Source organism: Monodon monoceros, unplaced genomic scaffold, assembly GCF_005190385.1.
Source record: "Monodon monoceros isolate NGI ecotype Baffin Bay Population unplaced genomic scaffold, NGI_Narwhal_1 Super_Scaffold_19, whole genome shotgun sequence".
Classification (NCBI taxonomy): Eukaryota; Metazoa; Chordata; class Mammalia; order Artiodactyla; family Monodontidae; genus Monodon; species Monodon monoceros.
In genome coordinates this window covers 85,962,705-85,984,289 of record NW_021703775.1, presented here as the reverse complement: position 1 = coordinate 85,984,289, position 21,585 = coordinate 85,962,705, and the positions used below count along the sequence as shown (strand labels likewise).

The 21,585-nt window shown below is 54.5% G+C and overlaps 1 protein-coding gene across 4 annotated transcripts in view; it reads left to right on the top strand.

The window, feature by feature from the left end:
- The window catches only part of TRAPPC12 (trafficking protein particle complex 12), a 62,504-nt gene extending 42,232 nt beyond the window's left edge, over positions 1–20,272 (top strand). For 2 of the 4 annotated variants that reach the window (XM_029231682.1, XM_029231684.1), the window contains 6 exons: positions 6,191–6,263; positions 8,298–8,371; positions 11,745–11,843; positions 16,397–16,497; positions 19,569–19,656; positions 19,804–20,059. In XM_029231682.1, the coding sequence (XP_029087515.1) occupies positions 6,191–6,263; positions 8,298–8,371; positions 11,745–11,843; positions 16,397–16,497; positions 19,569–19,656; positions 19,804–20,046 (678 nt within the window). In that variant the 3' untranslated portion in view covers positions 20,047–20,059. Of the gene's footprint in view, positions 1–6,190; positions 6,264–8,297; positions 8,372–11,744; positions 11,844–16,396; positions 16,498–19,568; positions 19,657–19,803 lie in introns of all 4 variants that reach the window. The other 2 variants (XM_029231683.1, XM_029231685.1) reach the window with 2 other exon arrangements.
- Positions 20,273–21,585: the final 1,313 nt, after the last annotated feature.

The following is a 21,585-nucleotide window of genomic DNA, read 5'->3' as shown; positions in this document are numbered from 1 at the left end:
GCCCTTTTCCCCCGCACGTGCAGCGTGTGCCCGGAAGCCTCGGAACGCGGCTTTGGCCTCGTGCGCAGCCGCGCTTCCTCTGCCAAGAGCTGCTCTCAGTGGGTCGGGGGCGCTGGGCTCCTCGCTGGGGGCGGAGGGCGAGTCCAGCAAGGAAGGAGATGAGTCAGGCTGGGAAATAGTCTCTCCCAGGGTGATGCTCGCACCCGGCCCCCGCCTCGGCTTCCCCTCCCCAGCCTGCTCGCCGGGCCTGGCCTCCTGCCCGCCCCAGACCCAAGGGGCCTAGGCTCAGCCAGCGCCCACCAGGCCTCCCAGACTCAACTGCCTGCTGGGGCGCAGCCGCGGCGTCGAGCAGGGCCCACCTGGGCCGCCCTGGAGTCGTCACAGGGTCTGGGGCGGGCAGGAGGCTGCGCCGGGGCTACCCTCTGGAGCCGCCGACCGGCCAGCGCCTTGACGGCGATCGAGGGCTTCACTCCGCGCCGGCAGCGAAACCAGGGCGTCATTTCCGGAAGGAAAGCAGCGGCGTGGTCCACACCCCCGAAGCGCGCTGTGCCCGTCGGTTTCGTTGCGCGTGTGGCGTCTCTCGTTGTTCTGGAGGTCAGGGGTGGGCGTGGAAGCCGCGCCTGGGAAGGGGGTAAAGAAGAGAGCACGAAGGTTTCCGTCCTTAGTGAGAAAGCCCGCCGAGGCCCCGCTCGGTGCTCGGGAAGCGCACACGCTTGTCGCGGGTGCAGGTGTGTGTGCACATGTGCTCGGAGCCCGCTGTTGGTCGCTGCCTCTCAAGCACACGTCAGGTGTTCACAGGTTCAGCCCCAGCGCGGGTTTCCCAAGTGAAAGGGGACGACCCGTGGTGGCAGCTAGAGTGAGATGCGGGCGGGCCCGGGGCAGCCAGGGTGGGTGAGAAGCAGACACCTGCCACCCGGTGGCCCTCGGCCCGGGCAGCCAGCGTCCCCCCTGCAAAGGGACACACTGGGATAGAGGTCTCCCGCTGCTTCCAGTCTGTGCCGCCCCGACCAGAGCAGCAGGGCACAGAGCCGGGTGTCCCAGGGCGCCGGGCTGGGGTGTGGGGACACGACACGGGCTCCAGATGGGTGTCTCGTCTCCACAGCCGTCACGTGGGAAGTGTTTAGGATGTGACATCCGCTGTCCAAGCCAGCCTGCAGAATTACAATTACAGGACGACCTCTGTGAAGGAAGTAATATGCCCTGAAGGAAGAACACTCCAGTACGTTAGAGGTGTGGGTAATGGGATTAATGGTCATTTTTATTCTCTGTCCAGGTCTTAACAATGTACGTGTTAGTTTTATAAGTAGAATATTTTTCTACTGAAAAAAAATTAAATGAGGACTACGGGGCAAAGGGAAGATAAAATTCAGACAGCAGTACGGTCGGTAACGTACAAGGTTTATGCCACACACAGGTTGGCGCTGAGGGTCCAGGTAAGCAGAGCAGAGAGGGACATAACACCAGTTATGGAATCCCCGGCATCGTTTGCTCAGAAGAAGCTGAGCTTTTCCTTATACGGAAGATTCACTGGAGAATGGTTAGAGCCTGTGTATTCAACCTGATGAGAGCACTGTCTCGATTTTTTAGGTGCGGCCCAGTTTTAGCAGAACATTACTCATGACCTTTACAAAACGGTCCAGGGTTTTCTCTGCTGTCTTTGAAATAGAAGGTGACAAGTAAGAACCACGTGGTGAAGTAGTAAATGTTTGGTTCAGATGTAGTGGTATCGATGAAGAACAAAATATACCTCGATTTAAAATAAGCATGCCCCATGGCTTAGGAGAGCCATCCCTGTCACGCCACAGCAGCGGTACCTCTGCTCACCATCCCTGCCCCTCGGCTTCTCTGCGGGCCACTGCACCTCTGGGTCCCATCAGCAAAGAGCCAGGGAACACGTTTCTAAGCCCGTTTGCATGCGTCATGATGCCAGATCAGCGTGGGGTTTGGGTCGCCGCTGACGGGGACATGCCGCGTGGGTTTAAGTTCAGTGCTGCCCTGCCCTACAATTCGATTTCTGCAGCCTCCGCCCGCCCCACCTTAGCCCGGCTCGGGGCACCAAGTAAGGAAGTGCCCCTTCAGAGACCCTCACTGCCGAAGGAGCCCCTCAGGAAGGGACGTCGGTTTGCTCTGTTCTTGGTTGGACACCCTAATGAGGCAGAGGTGAGAGGGGCGTTTCTAGGAAGGGTTCATATCTTTACTAAAAAGGAATTCCAACAGATGGACCTGCTCGGTTATACTGTTTTACTTGTAAACGAAGTTAAGAACGGAAGAGAGAACAGACATTGTCCGCCCTCCCCCTGCCAGCTGCTCTGGGAAGCACCCAGCTGGGCGGGCCATCCAGCGTGACCACGCCCGCCGCTGCCCGGCTTCACCAGACGCCCATGGTCCCCACGCCCCTCTGTCCTGCCCGCTCCAGCAGAGAACAAATTGACTGGTGGCTTCATCAGATAAGATGGGAGTGGCTGGCAAGTGAGGGGAGGTGGTGGAGAAGGGGAGGTGATGGCTCCTAATCCCTGGTCGAGGCCACATCTCTGCCCTTTGCCATCGACTCACGCTCCTGGGCCCGGGTGTGCTCAGAGGACCCAGAAGGAGGAGGTGACAGGAGCGTCCCTGTCGTCAGGGTTTGCATGATTTGTATCCTGACTCGGCTCACGGTGGAAATTTGCATCGTTGCAGATCCCAGAACAAAGACTTGGGAATGTCGACCACACCCCTCAGCAGCCCCAGCCCGGTGTGAAATCTGATGTGCCAGAGGTGACCCACAGTGTGCCGTAAGGTCACCCGAGTTGGCAGGCGGTCCCGCCCGACACCTGCATGATAGCCCAGCAGCAGGCAGCCCTCGGTGGAACAGAGAGGTCTGGAATCTCCATCCTGGCATTGTTTACCTTGGCATCGAAGGTTCTCCCTCTCTGACCTGCATGGAAAGAGAGAGCAGTGCTTCACGGTGTGATGCCCTGCCGAGGGATGTCCACAGGCCGTGGTTGGAGGGGCTTTGGAGTCAGGCAGACGGGTGTTTCCAGGTGTGACCCTGACTCTTCCTGGTGTGGGGACCAGCCTGTGGAAGCCTGGGGAGGAGTGGTGTCACCAGCCACCTCCAGGCTGCTGTGTGGGTTAGATGACCAGCGACCTGGCACAGTGCGTGGTCCATGGGAGTGTTTAATATTCCTGCAGTGGCTTGGAGCAACTCCAAGAAGCCTCTTTTCACTTTGAAAAGCCTTTTTTTCCAGAAGGTCCCCTAGGAGACTGGTAGGGCTGAGAAGGTCCCAGAACTTTCCAGAGAAATCTAAGCCCCTCTAGGGAGACCTGCTCTCACCTCAGTCTGAACACTGCAGGTCATTAGTGAGTCCTTGGGTCCTTGAGTTAGGGCCGGCCCCCAGGGGTCCAAAGACTGGACGCTTTGTGCATAAACCCGGTCGCTAGACCTTCCCCACCCACAGCCTGTGACAGGCTGACAAAGGACAGGACCAGGGCTCCTTCCCTGAGAGCTTTCCCACAAACCGAGGTCCCCAGACCACCCATACTGGTGTTGCCTGGAGCCCATCAGAAGAGCAGGGTTTGGGCTGCGCCCCGCATATGACTCAGAACCTGGAGTTTAAAATACCCGAGTCCAAGGTCATGCGTATGCACCAGGGCCCACGAACCCAAAAATGTTTGTAAGTGATCTTCCAAACCCAGGGTAACTGCAGAGAAGTCAGGGCATGGGTTTGGTCCCTTTAAATATGAGTAGGTGACACATTGCTTGTTTGAGATCAAGTGGTCCTTTATTTATTTATTTATCTATCTATCTATTTATTTATGGCTGCATTGGGTCTTCGTTGCTGCGCGCGGGCGTTCACCAGTTGCGGCGAGCGGGGGCTACTCTTTGTTGCGGGGCGTGGGCTTCTCGTTGCAGTGGCTTCTCTTGTTGTGGAGCACGGGCTGTAGGTACACAGTCTTCAGTAGTTGCGGCACTTGGGCTCAGTAGCTGCGGCTCGTGGGCTCTAGAGCGCAGGCTCAGTAGTTGTGGCGCACGGGCTTAGTTGCTCCGCGGCATGTGGGATCTTCCTGGACCAGGGCTCGAACCCGTGTCCCCTGCATTGGCAGGTGGATTCTTATCCACTGCACCACCAGGGAAGCCCTGAGATCAAGTGGTCTTGGTTACATATGGAGTCAGGCAGCTGGGATATTCGTGCGGGGCGTATAGTTTTCTCCTTGGACAAAACAACCGAGCCCGGGCCTTCTGAGTCCATTGTCCTCCCTCCGCTGCTGTCCAGAGTGTTGACGGCGTCTGCATTGCTGGAGTGACACTGCCCGTCGCAGAACCAATCCAGGACAGCCCAGGACCCGCGGGTGGGGCGGGGGGTGTCGATGCAGCCTCTCAGCTCTGGTCACACCCACCTGCTGAAAGAACAGCGGGTCCAGAACCATCTCCCAGGCCCACATTTCCTCCTGGCTGCTCCCTATTCATGTCCAAGCAGCATCTTCACACACTCAAAACCACTGTCATTTCAGTATTGTAGTTACTTTCGGAAGTACGTGGCTTGCCCGGAGCCCAGCTGCTGCCGACCTGCCACCCCACGCTCGTGTTTCCGGAGCATCTTCCAGAATGGGTGCCGTGGGCGCGGCCCGCCTTGGTCGTTCTGGGAAGCAGACCCAGAACTGCTCACGGGCGTCTGACCTGCACCTGGACAGGAGGGACAGGAGGGGCACGCGGCCACGTTTGCCATCCGAGTAGCTCAGGCTTTGGGTGGGAGCGTTTCTACACTTTACGGAAACGACCTTCGGTAGATCAGCGTGCTGTTACTGTGACTGTGTGAAGTCATACGGGTGGGAACTCTCTCCCCCAGACACTGTTCTCCTGCAATTTAGCTCAGGCTGGAGGTAACTGTGGCCCCCCAGGTGGGTTGCCCAGATGTGTGGAGATGCCCTGCAGGGGGCCAGGACCACTCCCCGACCCCGCCCTCCTGGAGTCTGTGCTTCCGATGATTCTCTCATGCTCTTTTGTTGTGGTTGGTTTTGCTATCAGGCCTGCCCCTCCCCCCACGTCCCATCCATCAGCCCGTGAGTCGGGGCCAGGCCTCGGGCCCTCTGCACTGTGCGTGGCCCCCGGGGCTGGGAAGAGCCAGGCCTCCTGCGTTTCTTCTTCAGAACCTCTTAGTCCTTCTCTTTGTTCCTGTCCCTCCTCAATGGTACCTTCGAGACCTTCTTTCCTGGTCAGTGTCTGTTTTTATGATTATTTATCAGAAGACCGATTAGCTGAAAAATGTCATTTGACCTCGTTTGGACCAACTAGCTCATCTTTGAGGTTACAGTTTTGAAGCCCGGGTGTGTCCTGAGTGGTCACGGTAGGACAGGCCTTCATGTTCACAGCGAACTGTCGTCCACCTTTTGTGAGGCGCTGACCCTTGGCAGCAGAGGAGGCCCAGCTGGCCCGTCTCTGTGTGGATGGGACGAGGCCAGTGAAAGCCCGGAGCAGCTGCTTCGCTGGTCGTGAACTTCGCCTCTTGAGGGTGGGCCGTTTGGGGCAGTGCTGCCTTGCAGGGTGGCCCACTACACAAGGGGGTGTCTCCCCAAAGCACGTGGCCTGAAGTCGGCTGTCAAGGAAGCATGAGACCCCCGTTTTCACTTAGCACGTCTTTCTTTTCCTTCCCTGCAAACAGCCTTTACTATTAACACGTTTTTTTTCCTCACCCTGCCCTCCAAAAGAACATAGGCTCTGCTCAGATCACCGTGGTAGCAACTTCTTTCCTTTCAGGGAAACCAAATCACAGAGGAAGCAACTCAAGGTTATTAGCCGAACAGTAAAAACTATGTAAAGTGACAGATGCTCAGAATTTATTTGATACATTTAAAAAGGCTGCACATCTCAGGTGCCCTAGAGGAGCGAGACTGACGTTTTCACAGAAGTTAGTAATCATGCTCTTGTGGAACATGCCTGATGCTTTCCTGACAGACGAGAATATCTGCCCCACGTCGGGGGTCTCTGATGCTTTACGAGCGTCATAAACCCAAACCCCCCACCAGTCAGAGAGCAGCTCCCTGTTTGCCGTCATCTCCGTGCCTCGTGAGCAGCGAAGCTTAAAACGTGTCCCTGCGAAACGCTCCTTGACAAATGGGTTTCCATACAGAGAAATCTGCTTCTCCTGGAGTATATTGTGACAACGTCTAGAAGCAAATTCATTTCTGTTGTTCTTCCTTCCATTTCCCGCAGATCCTGACGAACTTGGAGCAGGGCCTGGCCGAGGATGGCGGCATGAACAGCATGGCCCCGGAGAACAGACAAGGTCAGTGCCGGACTCGCCTTCCTTAGACAGTCAGCCGGCATCGTCAGAGGGCTCGTCCCCACAGGTTTCTCTGTCTCATTCTTTTCCTTCTCACTCCGTAATGCACTCGTCCTCTCATGCATTCCTCTCCTCAGTCCTTTCTTGGACCAAGCCAGGCACCGTGGTTGGTGCTGGCATAAGGCACGAACCCCGCTCTCGGGGAGCCCCATCAGGCCGAGACCCGCCTACAGCAAATAACCCCAGAAATCGACGTGAGCGTCCACAGCAAGGTGGGTACCTGGCCCGCCCGCCCGTGGGGAGCCTGAGGCCCGGGCAGAGCTGGAGAGGAAAGGAAGACGGGGCCCTGCGTGTGGAGCCTCGGGGGCCAGGCTGTGGAAATGGGTCGTTATGTGAGTGCTGGGCAGGCAGGGGCCGAACTGCGTTTTGAAAAGATTATCCTGGCTGAGATTTCTTGAGAACATTAGCGAGAACTTCTAATCATGCTTCAAAACCCAGCTCAGATGGCACCTCCCTGCACATGAGCCTGTGGGCTTATGTGGTCTCCAGAGGCTCGGTGGTCCCCTGCTCTGCGCCTGACTTGGAGCGGCTGTCGGTGACCACGGGCAAGCACGGATGATGTGGGCAAGGGGTGGGCTTCCTCTGAAGCCACGCCGTGAGGAGACGGATGTGCCAGAAGCAGGAGAGGTGGCCTGAGAGGAGAACCCCCCGGGGCAGAGACCTGTGTCCATGCCTCGGGCACGGCGGGGCCCCGGGCGCCGTGCACCCCAGACGCGCTCGTGACTGTGGGAAAGGGGGAAGCATCCCAGGCAGGAGATGTCCATCCCCGAGGACCAACAGCTCTGGCTGCGTTTGTGCTTTAAACACAGATCCCTTTCTTTGAGAAATCCCAGGAGACCAGGTTTGTAGGTGCGATGTTCGTGCGTCCTTCTCAGTGATTTAAGTGCCGGTAGATAACAGGGGTCTGACGTGGGCATCTCTGTGCCCTGGGACATCCCGCCCTCAGCATCTTTCCCACTCTGGCCATGTCATCCCACGGGGGGTCCGTGTTTTGGTGGCAAAGAGCAGGCAGTCGTTGGAGCTCAGGAAGCAGTGCCCGGAAACCTGACAACTCACAGCAGGTCAACAGATTTACAAGCAAAGAGGGGAAGAAAGCACTAGAAAGTCCTCAAAGAGAATCAAAATCAAACTCAGTTCACTGAGAATCCGCATTTTACATTGGTTAAGGAAAGATATTCAGAATTTTTCTTTTCACAAAAATGATGTCATAAGGGGAATGTAAGCAGCTAATGTATACTTAATTGCTGAAAGGCAAAGTGAGTTACGTTCTTAATTCTGACAATTAAGTTTTCTGTCCTTTTCTCAAGCACTCCAGGAATAAGCGTCATTTCTAGGAGACTGTTATCCCAAAATTGACCCTTGGTCCCGGCAGCGGGAGGAAGGTCAGCTTAAGGCAAGCTCGCCCAGTGGTCACCATTCACATGTGTCTGGGACGTGCTTCTCCCTGGGCCTGAGCCGGATGGCAGATTCAACATCTGACCAAGCACCGGCCTCTCCAGCCTCCCCGCCCCGCATCCGCTCCCCCTGCCCTCAGAGCCTGCTGAGGCAGATGGGTTAGGAATTGTCGCTTCCACTCAGAAGGTCACAACACCTAGGCCTTGGGCGGGCGGGCCGCCGTTACCAGGGCACAGCTGCGGACAACACGGGGGTGTGACCGTCCACCAGCCCTGCATCCGGGAGGCCTTCAGCCCATCCAGGTCACACCAGGAGTGGCCCCGCTGCAGGGCGAGGGCTGTCGTCTTGGCCGGCTTCTCCCATCTTTTGGACGTGCCGACCTGGGGACATGGCCCTGGGCGGCTCATGGGATCTGTCCTCCCCGAGGCTGAGCAGGTCGCCAAGAGCACAGCCCAAGGTGTGGGCTGAGCAGCTCAGGGAGCGGTGGCCTAGCCGGGTGACGGGGGCGGGGCGTCCGTCCGTCTGGGTCGGGCCGGCGGCGGGACCCGCTCCCCACGCACTCACCGTACCCCGCTCTTGCAGCCTCCGTGCAGCTGTGGCGGTCCCGCCTGGGACGGGTGACGTGCTCCATGGCCAACTGTCTGCTGCTCATGAAGGTATGATGTTCTCAGGGCGGGGCGGGGGGGACCGCTGGGACCTCGAGGTGGTGTGCGTGCGGGGGCGGTTATGGAGCAGAGAGGCCAGTGAGACACTCGGGATAAACGTGCTTTAATTTCTACTGAAAGAAATGTCAATAGAATGTAGAATTTACACTGCCAAGTTTAATTGTTCGAACAGGGGTCGAGATGATTTAATTGAAATCCTCCTCATGCTCTCAATTCTCTCTCCCTCCTGTTTTTCTCTGGATTCAGTCCCAGAGTTGGCCTCTGTTCCCCCCATTAGAGGAGGTGGTGTCCCTCGTCCTGACCTGACTTGCGCTCAATGGCCATGGCATCTGGCGACAGGCTTCCCCGGGAGATCTGCTCCTTAGCCCCGCCCCCCCCGCCAGCCCCCCGGGGAGGCGGCTGGGGGACGAGGAGGCTGAACCTAGGGCGTCGCTCCTTTGTTCCTCCATCCGTGCCTCCCTGGCAGGGCCCAGCGGCAGGGGCTGGAGGCCGCTTCCCGAATCAGTGAGCCGCAGACACCCAGAGCAGCTCCGTTAACATCTTCTGGGCCATTAAGAGGCCAGATCGTGGCCCTCCCACGGGCCCGCCCAGGGTCACTCCTGAGCTTGGTTTTAGCAGAGCAGAGCAGGCAAATGGCCGAGGGGAGAAGCGGGCTCCGGGAGCTGGTGTCTAACCCTGACAGGGCAGCCCCGCGAGGGGACCGCGTCCCGGGCCAGCTGTGGGTCCCGTGCAGAAGGCCACGCTGGGTGTGCACTCGGCTCCTGCCCCAGGGCCCTGCCTTCCGCGCGTCGCTGTGACCCTGGGGTGCAGACTGCCTCGCGTGCCCCTCCCACCCCCGAGCCCCGGGGACCTCCCCTGAAACGAAGGCCCATAAGGGATGCACTTGCAGCCCCCCTTGGACAGCGCCTTGGGGTTAAGGCGCTCTGGTTCTCTCAGCTCCTCCCTTCCTGCCACCCTGACCCCTGACACAGCGCCCCGTCCCTCCCGCGGGTGGAGGGAAACCCAGGGCCACTGCCGCCTTCCTTCCGCGGAGCTCGCCGGCTCACGCACAGAAACAAAGGACAGACACATCGTAAAGTCACGGGCAGATCGGTGTCTCCTTGGTCACGGGCTGGGACACCTCAGGAGGGTCTCCTGTTCCACTGGTGGCTTCGTATGTGCATTTTTAAGGCACATTAATAGAAAATTGTGGGATAAGAATACCCTTTGTCTACTGCTGGAGTGATGATACCACCAGGCGCCAGACTAAGTCTTGTATCTACGTTGTCGGGACTCAGTACAGAACAGATCACTGTGCTTCAAAAATACTTTTACCACAAGTGCAGTTTAATTTGAGATTTTAGATTATGCTTTCATTTCCACGAGTTAAAAAAAGGAATGAAAAATTTTGCGGCTGAGGCGCCAGCACGCGTGCGCATCCTTTCGCCACCTAGTGAGCGAGCCCGGAATTAACAGCAGCGTCGGCCTCACCGGCGCGTCCCGTCCCTTCCGTTCGCGTATGGGCGACGCTGGGTTACTTCAGCTTATTATTCTGAATAACATTTCTGCTGCGGCGACGTGAACGCTGAGTCACCTTTTTAACGATGAGCCGTCTGTCCACACGCTCCAGCCCGAACGTGCGCCTGAAACACGGTCGCAGCCTGGGCACCCCAGCCCATCCGGGAGACTCGGGGCGCCGCGCCGGCCGCCTCCGTGCCCCGCCACACGGTGCAGCTGCTGAAAGAAGAGGGGGAAGACGGAGCTAGAGCAGTCGGTCCCCGCGGCCTGGACGGCGCTCGCCCTCAAGAGCACCCTTCAGCCGGGGCCGCATTGCCTCGTTTCCTCCGGGAAATAAACGATTTCGTTAAATGGTCGTCCGCTGACAAGCTCTGGGCCGCGCTCCGCTCTGGTTTACTGGAGGCCGGGCTCCTTGGAACCGCCAGGGCCCGGGCCCGGCGCCTCGTCTGAAAGCCTCCGCACGGGGTCCCCACGGCTGTGTCCGCCCAGCCCTGCTCTCCCAGGAGCGCCGCTGCGGCGGGACAGCGGCCGCATACCTCTCCGTAGCAGGCCGGAGCGCCGAGCCGTGGAGGTGTCAGACGGCGACGCCGGCCACAGAGCCACCCGGAGACGCGGGCCGGGATCGGGGCGTGTGCACTGGCCTGACCCGGTGACACTTGGGCGCCGCCGGACACGAACGGCGAGGTGGCCTTTCGTTCGCCCTAAACCTGAAGCGAGGCGTAGACGTTCAGCACAGTGGGTGATTCTCAGATGCTCCGAGGTGCCCCCGTCTCCCCGCAGAAGTCCAGGGCTCAGCAGCGCCGGACCCCAAGCCGGGCCTCAGCGTCCCTCGGGCCCCAGGCACCGGGGGTCACTGCCGCCCCGAGAGCGGGCTCTCGGCACACCCTCACCCGCACGCTCCCGCTGGGCAGGGCGCGGGCAGCGGTGCCAGGAGCCGAGGGGGACAGGCAGGTGCTGCCGGCTCGCCACCTGCACCAGCAAGTCCAGTTCGTTGTGAAGAGCTGCTCTTGAAGCTGCCAGACTAGAGAGTCTTTCCGGTTTTTTTTTCCCTGCTAAACTGGAATGTTTCTTGTTGTCTGTCTTCATAACATCCCAGTTAGCGAACTAGTAACGCCTGTCCCAGTTTTCATGAGATTGAAAACGTAGACGACTAAAGAAAGAAAAGTACCTTGTGGGGTTTTACGAAGACTCAGTGAGGAGAACACTGCCGCGCGGCCTGCTGTTTGCTGACCCGGGAGACGCAGGGAGCTGTTCACACCAGCCCGGGACAGTGCCCACCAGCAGGCGGGACGGTGACCCTGCCGTCCGAGCTCGGGGCTGTTGGGGATTTGTCCTTGTGACCCTGGCAAGACGGCCAGGTGCCCTGGATGGCCTCCTCCCGCCAGAGCCAGCGAGCTCTCCCGGCCCACCTGTTTTACGGGGCTTATGTTTGTCTACATTTAAGAACTTTACCTCGAGTTTTAGTAAAGAAAATGTTTAAGAGACGCTATTAATAAATTCAGTTTCTGTGTCTGGCAGATGGAGGCAAGACAAAATTCACCAATTAAGGATTTTGTCAGAAAAGAAAGAGTGAGTCCAGGTGAAATACTAGTTGCTACTCAGAAGGTGGAAGAAGAAAGCTCCTCTGCCCTAAGTGCACAACCAGAGCCCCTCGGGGAGAGGAAGGCTCTCAGGACCGTAGTTACACACAGAACTCAGAGCCTGGTTTGCTGGGCCGTCTGCCGCCCTCACGGCAGTGCCACGTCCCACCTGCCCACGCATTCGTGTTCCCGCTTCACGTGCGAGTCTGCAGGTACCTGAGCTCCTGTAACGTGTAAAACAGAGCGTGATCCTCCTAACTCTAGGATGCTCTCTGGGTCCCCCACAGGATTACGTGCTGGCCGTGGACGCGTACCGCTCGGTCATCCAGTACTACCCACACCAGGAGCCCCAGCTGCTGAGCTGCATCGGCCGGATCTTCCTCCAGGTGTGAGCCGCGCGGTTGGCAGGGTGGGCCGGGGGTTGCCTTAGTGTGGATGCTGTAGATTTCAGAAAGAGAACAGGAAATACATCAAATCAGACTTCTGTGACTGTAGAAGGGGTAGTTTTCTTGGTCCTGGCTTGACTGTGCTCTGGGCTTTGACGTGATCAGGAAGCCAATTGCTAGACATGCATTCTCGTAGATTTTCACCTGGGAAGCGCTGAGATGGATTCCTTGAGAAATTGCCCTGTTGCAGGTAGAAGTGTGTTGACATAACCGTCAGTACTTATTTTAAGTGGCTGATAACGTAGCCAAAGCGTGCTTGAATCCACGTGCGTGGACAAAGGAGGTCCCGCTTGGAGCCATGGTCCCGACGGTGCGGGAAGCCGGGACGTACCCGCTTTGCCAGGGATGGCGCTGAAGCCGGGGCGCATTTGGTGCCAGGGTGCCGGGCGCCCGTCCTCGCTCCTGTCCTCCCCACGACGACAGGCCCACACTCGCAGGCCGAGCGCGGGTGCCTCATCCCCGCACCCTCAGTCTCAAAGGGTGTCGACCGTAGCACCCGCAGCCTGGGCGGGAGCCTGATGGGGCCGTCCGTGGTGGTCCAAGCAAGGGGGATGGATGTGGGGAGGCGCTGGCCCTGAGCGGGTGCCCTGCTGGGCCATCCTCCACCGCCGTGTGACCGGCCCACTTTACAGAGGAGCAGACTGAGGCTTCCCGGGGCTCAAGTGACCTGCCTGAGGTCCCAGAGGTCAGGCCCACAGGAGGAATTTGAACAAGGTCACCCAGAGCCCAGGTTCTCTTCACTGATGTTGGTCCTGTCCTCCTGCACCTCCTGGCCACTGCGCACACGAATGCGTGCACACACGCACCCCACCTCCACCCCGTCCTCCACGCCATGCACAGACGCAAGCACGCGCACACACACAAGCGCACACACGCAGCTCCCCCAGGGGGGCATCCAGAGACAACCCAACAGTGAGAGCCGCCTGTGTGTCGTCCAAGTCCCTCCCAGGATGCCCGGGGTCCCTGCCCCAGTCTCTGAAGCTTGACCTTCACTGAGTAACTCATGGACGTTGAAGAACGCGTGTTCTAGCATCTGAAAGACCCGGGTTTCTGTTTGTCCTTGGTGCTTACCTAGCCTTGACCCTGGGCTGGCCACCCTCCTGAGCTGCATCCTCTCCTCTGTGCACCAGGGACGCTCGTGGCTGCCTCTTGGGGTCCTTGTGCCGATGAAACGAGACAGCCGTGTAAAGAATGCTGTGCCCGGGATCTCGTGGTGCCCGGTTATTATCCTGATTCTCATACTAAAAGAATGTTCTGTATCTGCTCTAATTTCTCACTACTCAGGACAATCTCAGAAACTTCATTTCTGTCTTAATTTGCATAATTTGAGAACTGTATGCCGGAGATCCATCTAGGAACCCTGAAATATGAAAGCACAGTCTTTCTGTGACAGTCACGGACCTGACGGCCCAGGGGAGGGACCCTGACGGTCAGACTGGGGCTTGGTCGGTGCTTCCCTGGAGACGTTTCTGGCCACAGAAGTATTCACATTTGCGCCTCCAGTATGTTGGGCTCCCCGGGGAAGTGTCCCCAGATCTCTGCAGTTATCGTTATAAGTGAGATTGGTCTGGGTTTCTGCGTGCATATGCGTGTGTGTGTGTGTGTGTGTGTGTGTGTGTGTGTGAGCGTGCCCTTCTCAAAAGCATTTGGTATCTGTGTTCTGTCTTCATAAAAATAGCTGCTTGCTTGCTTTCTCTGTCCTCTGGGATATTTTGGACACTCTGGAATTACATGTTCCTGGGAGATTTGAATAACTGACCTCAAAGAGGTCTCAGCCACCCTCCTAGGATTTGTTGGATAACTTAATATTGTTACTAATGGCTTCAGTGTTCCACGCGTGAGGTTTTTCTCTCTGCTTCTGGGATCGATTTTGGCAATTTAGAGTGCCGAGGAAATCCCGTTTGGTCTGTGTATTCACATGTGTTTTTGCTTAGAGCTCGGTAAGATATAGCCTTCTTTCATAATTATTTCAACTTCACTTTAACTATAGTTATTTCTCCTTTCACATTTATAATTGTTTACTCATGCTTTCTTTTCCTTGATTAGTTCATCCACTTATTATCTGTTGTTTTCTTCAAATAACTAGTTTGGGTTTGTTTATTTGCTTACTAGATACTTTGCAATATTTTTAATTGCCTTTTTATATTGTTTAATTTTTTACGCTGCCTCTAAGTCTTAGAAAATCAGTAGGATTTTAAATCCTAATTATGTTTTAATAATTATGAAGATGTGGACTTCCCTGGTGGCACGGTGGTTAAGAATCCGCCTGCCAGTGCAGGGGACACGGGTTGGAGCCCTGGTCCAGGAAGATCCCACACACCGCGGAGCAACTAAGCTCGTGCACCACAAGTACTGAGCCTGCGCTCTAAAGCCCGCGAGCCACAACTACCAGAGCCCGCGTGCCTAGAGCCCGTGCTCCACAACAAGAGAAGCCACTGCAGTGAGAAGCCTGCGCACCGCAACGAAGAGTAGCCCCCGCTTGCCTCAACTAGAGAAAGCCCGTGCACAGCAACAAAGACCCAATGCAACCAAAAATAAATTAATTCTTTAAAAAAAAAACAAATACAAGGATGTGAACTTACGTTCTAATGACCAGAAAAATCAGTAGGTGGCAAAGAAAATTCTAAGATTCCTTCGTCATCTCCCACTAGAAAATAGTTTCAGCGCAAGTCCTGTACCAGCTCCTTGAGGCTGTGCTGTGCAGAGGGCCAGCACGTGGTCTGGGAGTTGGACAGTCCCATTCTGTTATGTTAGCTTTGTGACCTGAGGAAACCACCCAGCCTTTCTGAGCCTCATCTTTTTAATCCAGAGAGTGAAGAAAGGAGTGGGACCAACAGCACAGCTTGTTAGAAGTTGTGAGCTGTGGGAAGCACTTTAGCACAGCACCCAGCCGACATTTAGGGCTTGGTGCACCTTTGTTATCATTTGGTGAGCGTCAGTATCTCCATCAGTATGCCCCTGGGCCCTTGGAGGATGCAGGGTAAGTGAGCGCACTGCGGGGAACGCAGACGTTCAGGCCTCTGTGGGGGACCCCGGGTGCTCCCACCGTGTGCGTGAGGGCGGGGCCAGTAGATGCGCGGATGGTGCCACTTTGTTTCCTCCTCCTGGTGGGGTGTTTTTCGGGGCAGCATTGACAACAGAGAGGGGCCGGAGACCGTGAGGGTAGCTTGATGGGCGCTGGCTGAGGACTTGAGATCCCCGGGTCGGCGACGAAGGGCGCTCATTACTCATAGCAGCAGCAGTGCAGCCAGTGTCATTGTGTCACCAAACACCAGGCCCTGGTTTCCCAGGGTAACGTGAAGGGGCCGGGTGCTGCCTGCAGGGGTCTCACTGTGGAGAGTAACCCAGACCCTTGGTGCTGGGTGGTGGGCACGCCTGCCCTTGGCTGCAGGGAGGTACCGCGGGCTTCCCTGGAAGGAAGGGGAAGGGAACAAGCGCTCCCGGCAGGTGGCTGGAGGACCCCGGGAATCGGGATGGGGGTGAGTGTGCAGAAGAGAGGGCACTGACGCTGCAGCTGCGATGCTGTCCCCTCGGCAGATGCAGAGACATCTCGTGGCGTGTTGTAACGAGATGCCCTGGAGTCAGCTGCTCCAGAGCTGCTCCTTTAGGCCTGGAACACAGAGGCCTTTGTTCTTCCTTCACCCTGGTCGTAAGGTCTTTGTTTTCACAGGGTTTTCATTTTTCCTGTATTTTGCAGTCCAAGCCTTAGCTCATTGATCTCCTTCCTCGTGCAGAAGGAGACCCGATTCCCTCTTAACCCCCCGCCCCCCAGGCTGTGGTCCGCAGCGACGGCAGGACGGGGGAGGGGGTTTAGCCATCAGGACCCCCAGTGGCTCTGGCTTCATTTTAGAGGGAGCTGAGGAGGTCTCCGTAACCGTTTGCTAAGAGCGCGGCCATTTGTTCGCACGATAGAATTCTGTGTTATTGGGTCAGAATATGACTGAAATTTGTTAGTTTGATGACCTCTGTCATTTTACTGGTCACAAATAACCCCCCAGTAATTGATTGGGAGACTGTAATATTATACCAAAAGGTAAATGTTGTACTTTTTTAGTCATTCTTTTTTTTTTTTTTTTAACGATAATATCAAGCTTAATTTGCCAAATATACAAGTGGGACTTGTGGGGCATGTTTTGCCTGGGTGCTAGTGGCAGAGGTTTCTTGAAATGATCCACAGGCAGGTTTAAGAACGGGCCCGGGGCCTGGCCAGAGTCGGGAGCCAGGATTCCTTTTGAAGGGTACAAATTAAAAACTGTAAGAGACTTGTTAACATGCAGGTGTATTAACCACTCCCTTTCTGACATAGGGATAGATGTTGACATCCTGCTGTATCCTAAATGGCTCTTACTTTTTTTTGGTAACAAAAAGTGATAATCAGTAAATGGTTATACCAAAGTTTTACCCTGCCTGATACATAACATTAGGAAACTGTGTATGTGGGTTTAGATTGAACATTTGTCAGCTGAACTGACTACATAATTTTGTCAAAGCAGATTGGAGACATAAAGACAGCTGAAAAGTACTTTCAAGACGTAGAGAAAGTAACACAGAAACTGGATGGACTGCAGGGTAAAATAATGGTTTTAATGAACAGGTATGTATTTTTCCTTCCAGTTTTACTGAGATATAATTAACTTACAGCCCGGTGTAAGTTTAAGGTGTGCAGCATGATGATCTGATTTACATACTGACATCATGAAGTGAGGACCACGGTAAGTTTAATGAACATCCGTCATCATATGTAACGTACGGCCGTGTTAACTGTGTTCATCGTGTTGCACACTGCATCCCTAGTACTTATTTATAACTGGAAGTTTGTACCTTTTGACCACCTTCATCTAATCCCCCCTCCCCCCTCCCCTCCACGGGCAACCACAAATCTGATCTTTTTCTGTTTGTTTGAAGTATAATTGCCTTGCAACACTGTGTTAGTTTCTGTTATACAACATAGGGACTTGATATTTCTATAGCTTTCAAACTATCACCACCATTGGTCTAATTATGACCTGTCTCCACACACAGTTCTCACATTATCACTGACTGCATTCCTCACACTGTGCGCTTCAGACCCGTGACATGTTTATTTTGCACCTGAAGTTTGTCCCTCTATATCTCCCTCCCTTAATCACCTGTTTCTGTCCTCCCCTCACCCACCCCACTTCTGGCAACCACCTGTTTGTTCTCTGTGTCTGTAACTCTGTTCCTGTTCTGTGTTTGTTCGTTTTTAGATTCCACATATAAGTGAAATTGTACAGTATTTGTTTTTCTCTGACTTATTTCACTTAGCATAATGCCCTCTAGGTCCATCCATGTTGTCACAAATGGTAAGATTTCATTCTTTTTTATGGCCAAGTAATATTGTAATATTCCATGCACTGCACGCACACCCCTTTATCCATTCATCTGTTGATGGACACTTAGATTGCTTTCTGTATCTTGGCAATTGTAAATAATGCTGCAGTGAACGTAGGGGTGCATGTATTTTTTTCTAATTAGTGTTTTTATTTTCTTTGGATAAATACCCAGGAGTGGAATTGCTGGCTCATATGGCAGCTCTGTTTTTAGTTTTTTGAGGACCCTCCATACTGTTTTCCACAGTGGCTGCACCAGTTTACATTCCCACCAACAGGGCACAAGGGTCCCCTTTCTCCACAGCCTCACCACCACTTGTTATTTGTTGTCTTTTTGATAACAGCCATTCTGACAGGTGTGAGGTGATATCTTATTGTGCTTTTCATTTGCATTTCCCCGACGATTAGTGACATTGCGCATCTTTCCATGTGTCTGGCCATCTGTATGTCTTCCTTGGAAAATTGTGTATTCAGGTCCTCTGCCCATTTTTTAATCAGGTTTTTTTGATGTTGAGTTGTTTGAGTTCTTTGCCTGTTAACCCCTATTTGATATATATCAGTTGCAAATATCTTCTCCCATTCGGTTGGCTGCCCTTTCATTTTGTTGAGTTTCCTTCACTGTGCAAAAGCTTCTTGGTTTGATGTAGTCCTGGCTGTTTATGTTTGCTTTTGTTTCTCTTGCTTGAGGAGACAGAGCCAAAAAACTATTGCTAAGACTGATGTCAAAGAACACTGCCTGTATTTCCCTCTAGAAGTTGTATGGTTTCAGGTCTTACATTTAAGGTTTAAATTCATTCTGAATTTACTTTTGTGTGGTGTTAGGAGTCTAGTCTGATTCTCTCGCATGTAGCTGTCCTGTTTATCCAACACCATTTATTGAAGAGTTTTTTCCTCATTGTATATTCTTGCCTCCTTTGTCACAGATTAATCGACCATGTAAGTAGGGGTTTATTCAGGTCTTCTGCCCAGTTTTTAATCTTTTTTTATGTTGAATTGAATGAGCTGTTTATTTTTTTTTAGTATTTATTTGGCTGCATTGGGTCTTGGTTGTTGTGGCACACGGGATCTTCGTTGCAGCAAGTGGGCTCTTCGTTGCAGTGCACGGGCTCTCTAGTTGAGGCATCCCGTGGCATGTGGGATCTTAGTTCCCCAACCAGGGATCGAACCCGCATCCCCTGCATTGGAAGGTGGATTCTTAACCACTGGACCACCAGGGAAGTCCCTGAATGAGCTGTTTATATATGTTGGATATTAACTCCTTATAGGTCATATCAGTTGCAAATATTTTCTCCCACTCAGCAGGCTGCCTTTTCATTTTATCGATGGTTTCCTTTGCTATGCAAAAGCTTTTAAGTTTAATTAGGTCCCATTTGTTTATTTTTGCTTTTATTTCCTTTGCTTTAGGAGACGGATCCAAAAAAAATATTGCTACTATTTATGTCAGAGAATGTACTGCCTACGATTTCCTCTAGGAGTTTTTTGGTTTCTGGTCTTATATTTAGGTCTTTAATCCATTTTGAGTTTACTTATTTTTTTGTATGGCATGAAGGGATGTTGTAATCGCATTCTTTTTTTTTTTTTTTTTTTTTGGTGGGGGGCGGGGCGCCTGGGGCCATGCCACAGGGCTTGCAGGATCTTAGTTCCCTGATCAGGGGTCGAACCTGGGCCCCAGCAGTGAAAGAGCCGAGTCCTAACCACTGGACTGCCAGGGAATTCCCTCTAATTTCATTCATTTACATGAGGCTGTCCAGTCTTCCCAACACCACTTGCTGAAGAGACTTTTCTCTGCTGTATATTCTTGCCTCCTTTGTCATAGATTAGTCGACCATAGGTGTGTGGGTTTGCCTCTGGGCTTTCTATCCTGTTCCATTGATCTATGTCAGTTTTTGTGCCAGTACCATACTGTTTTGATCATTGTAGATTTGTAGTATAGTCGGAAGTCAGAAAGCGTGATTCCTCCAGCTCGTTTTCTTTCTCAAGATAGTTTTGGCTCTTTGGGGTCTTTTGTGTTTCCCTACAAATTAAAAATGTTTTTGTCCCAGTTCTGTGAAAAATGCCATCGGTATTTTGATAGGGATTGAATTAAACTAACAGACGTCAGACCCGGTGCAGTTTGCTCCCCAGAATGCCCTGTCCCCTGCCACATCCGGAAAGCAGTGACACCACCTGGCTCGGGTGACGCCTGAGGGGCCAATGCTGCCTGGTCCTCCCCGTGGGGTTCCAGTTCTGGGAGCTGCCCTGTCGGTGTTGCTGCCACGCACCTGCCTGCATCCTGACTTTCCTGGTTAATCCTCTGTGCATTGCTTATTTCCAGAGCTTTCCTTCACCTCGGTCAGAATAACTTTGCAGAAGCCCACCGATGCTTCACAGAGATTCTAAGGATTGACCCAGCAAATGCGGTGGTAAGACACCCGAGCAGAGGTGGCTCCCCCCCACCCCGTGCCCCCCGCCCCTCCCAACAAGTCTGCCGGCATCAGGCACTCTCATGGGGGCCAGGGAGGTCCTCGGGCCCTGTGAGGCCACATCCAGTCCCGCGTGTCCCCCTCCAGGCCAACAACAATGCGGCCGTGTGCCTGCTCTACCTGGGCCGACTCAAGGACTCGCTGCGGCAGCTGGAGGCCATGACCCAGCAGGACCCACGGCACTGCCTGCATGAGAGCGCACTCTTCAACCTGACCACCATGTACGAGCTGGAGTCGTCCCGGAGTCTGCAGAAGAAGCAGGCTCTGCTCGAGGCCGTGGCCAGCAAGGAGGGGGACTGCTTCAACACACAGTGCCTCAAGCTGGCCTAGTTCCCGCCTGACGCCCGAGCCGACAGACCCCCGCCCTGGCGTCTGCGAGCCGGCCTTCTACATCCAGCCGAGGCCCAGGCCGCTCCGGCCGTTTGCACATGCGGGGTGAACATAACCCAAGGGAGGGAGGGGGTCCAGGGCGCCTCGGCCCCTCCTGTGCATTCCTGGAAGCTGACTTGCTTCGTGTGCTAAGCTGAGCCACGTAACACAAACCGTTCTCGCTCCGAGCCTGAATGTTCTAGAGGATTCACAGATAGATAGATAAGGGGGAAGAGAGACCAATTGTCCCTGCCGGCGTCCCAAAGCGAACTGCGTCCACTCAGCTCCTTTCCCAGCCCGTGCTGGTCACCTCGGGCGGCCTGGTGAAGGGTGAACGAACCCGTCCTTCCTCCTCCTGCATTTGTACATCAGAGGGAGCGGGGGCGGGGACGCCTGGGGGTGGGTTCCGGAGAACTCGGGGCCCTACTGCACAGAACGAGGGCGGGCCTCACAGCGCGGACACTGTCCTCTCAGGTCTGAGGGTCAGGGCGTCTGCAGTCCTGTTTACACAGTCACTCCTGCTTTTAAAGTCTCTGAAGTACCTGAGTGCTTCTTCACTAAAGAACTCTGGCCAGGGTCCTTTAAATATCCAGCTGTTCTAATACTCTTTAAAATGGAACTCACTTTAAAGACTCTGAGATAAACATCTATTGCATAGAGCAAAGCGAAGCTGTATTTCTGGTCATTTTTGTAATAAAGTAAAAACACAAGTGCAGCATCTACTGGGCAGATGGTCCCAATGCAATTGTTGAAGTACAGCTTCATCACACATTAAAATAGGAGAAAAAGATGAGGCCACCAAGAGGACTGTGGGATGCCAAGGAGGTTCTAAAATCGTCTCTTTTCAAGAAGAAAAATCAGAACTCCTTATGTTTCAAAAGCCCCAAAATACGCCATTTTAATTTCTTCACCTTGAGGGTTTTCCTTCAAATCTGGCGGCGGGTGCAGGGGGGGGAGGTGCTGGTATACAAGGCTCGGCCTCCACCTTGAACCTGCACGGGGCGGGAGGCATCCGCTCGGATCCCCTCGGATTCCGGAACCGTCCTTCCCGGGTCAGCTGTGTACAGAGCAGGTAACACTGCACAGGCTCCCGGGGGTGGAGGCCAAGCCAGTCAGAAACCGGACTCCAGGTTCCCCAGTAAATCAGTATTTGCATCCTGGACGTACCCTCCCCGACCCCCATTCCCTCCAGGGGCGTCGAGACAGGCAGGGCAAGCACTAAACCCCTGCCGTCTGGGGCTCGCTGGGGCTCCGCACGTTTGCAGATCCTCAGAGGCAGCGAGGGAAGCGTGCCCCGGGTGTCTGTAAGGTCTGGGGTAACAGCTGTACCTTATCTAGTTCGCACTCCGTTTTCCCTCCGCCCATCACAGACTCCTGGGAAGCGCCCAGAAAGCTCTTCCCGCACAGGCTCCCCAAAACTCACAGTTTGAAGCCCTCACCCCAGCGTGACCGTCTGTGGAGACGGGCCTTCGAGGAGGTGACACAGGTGAGGTGAAGTCA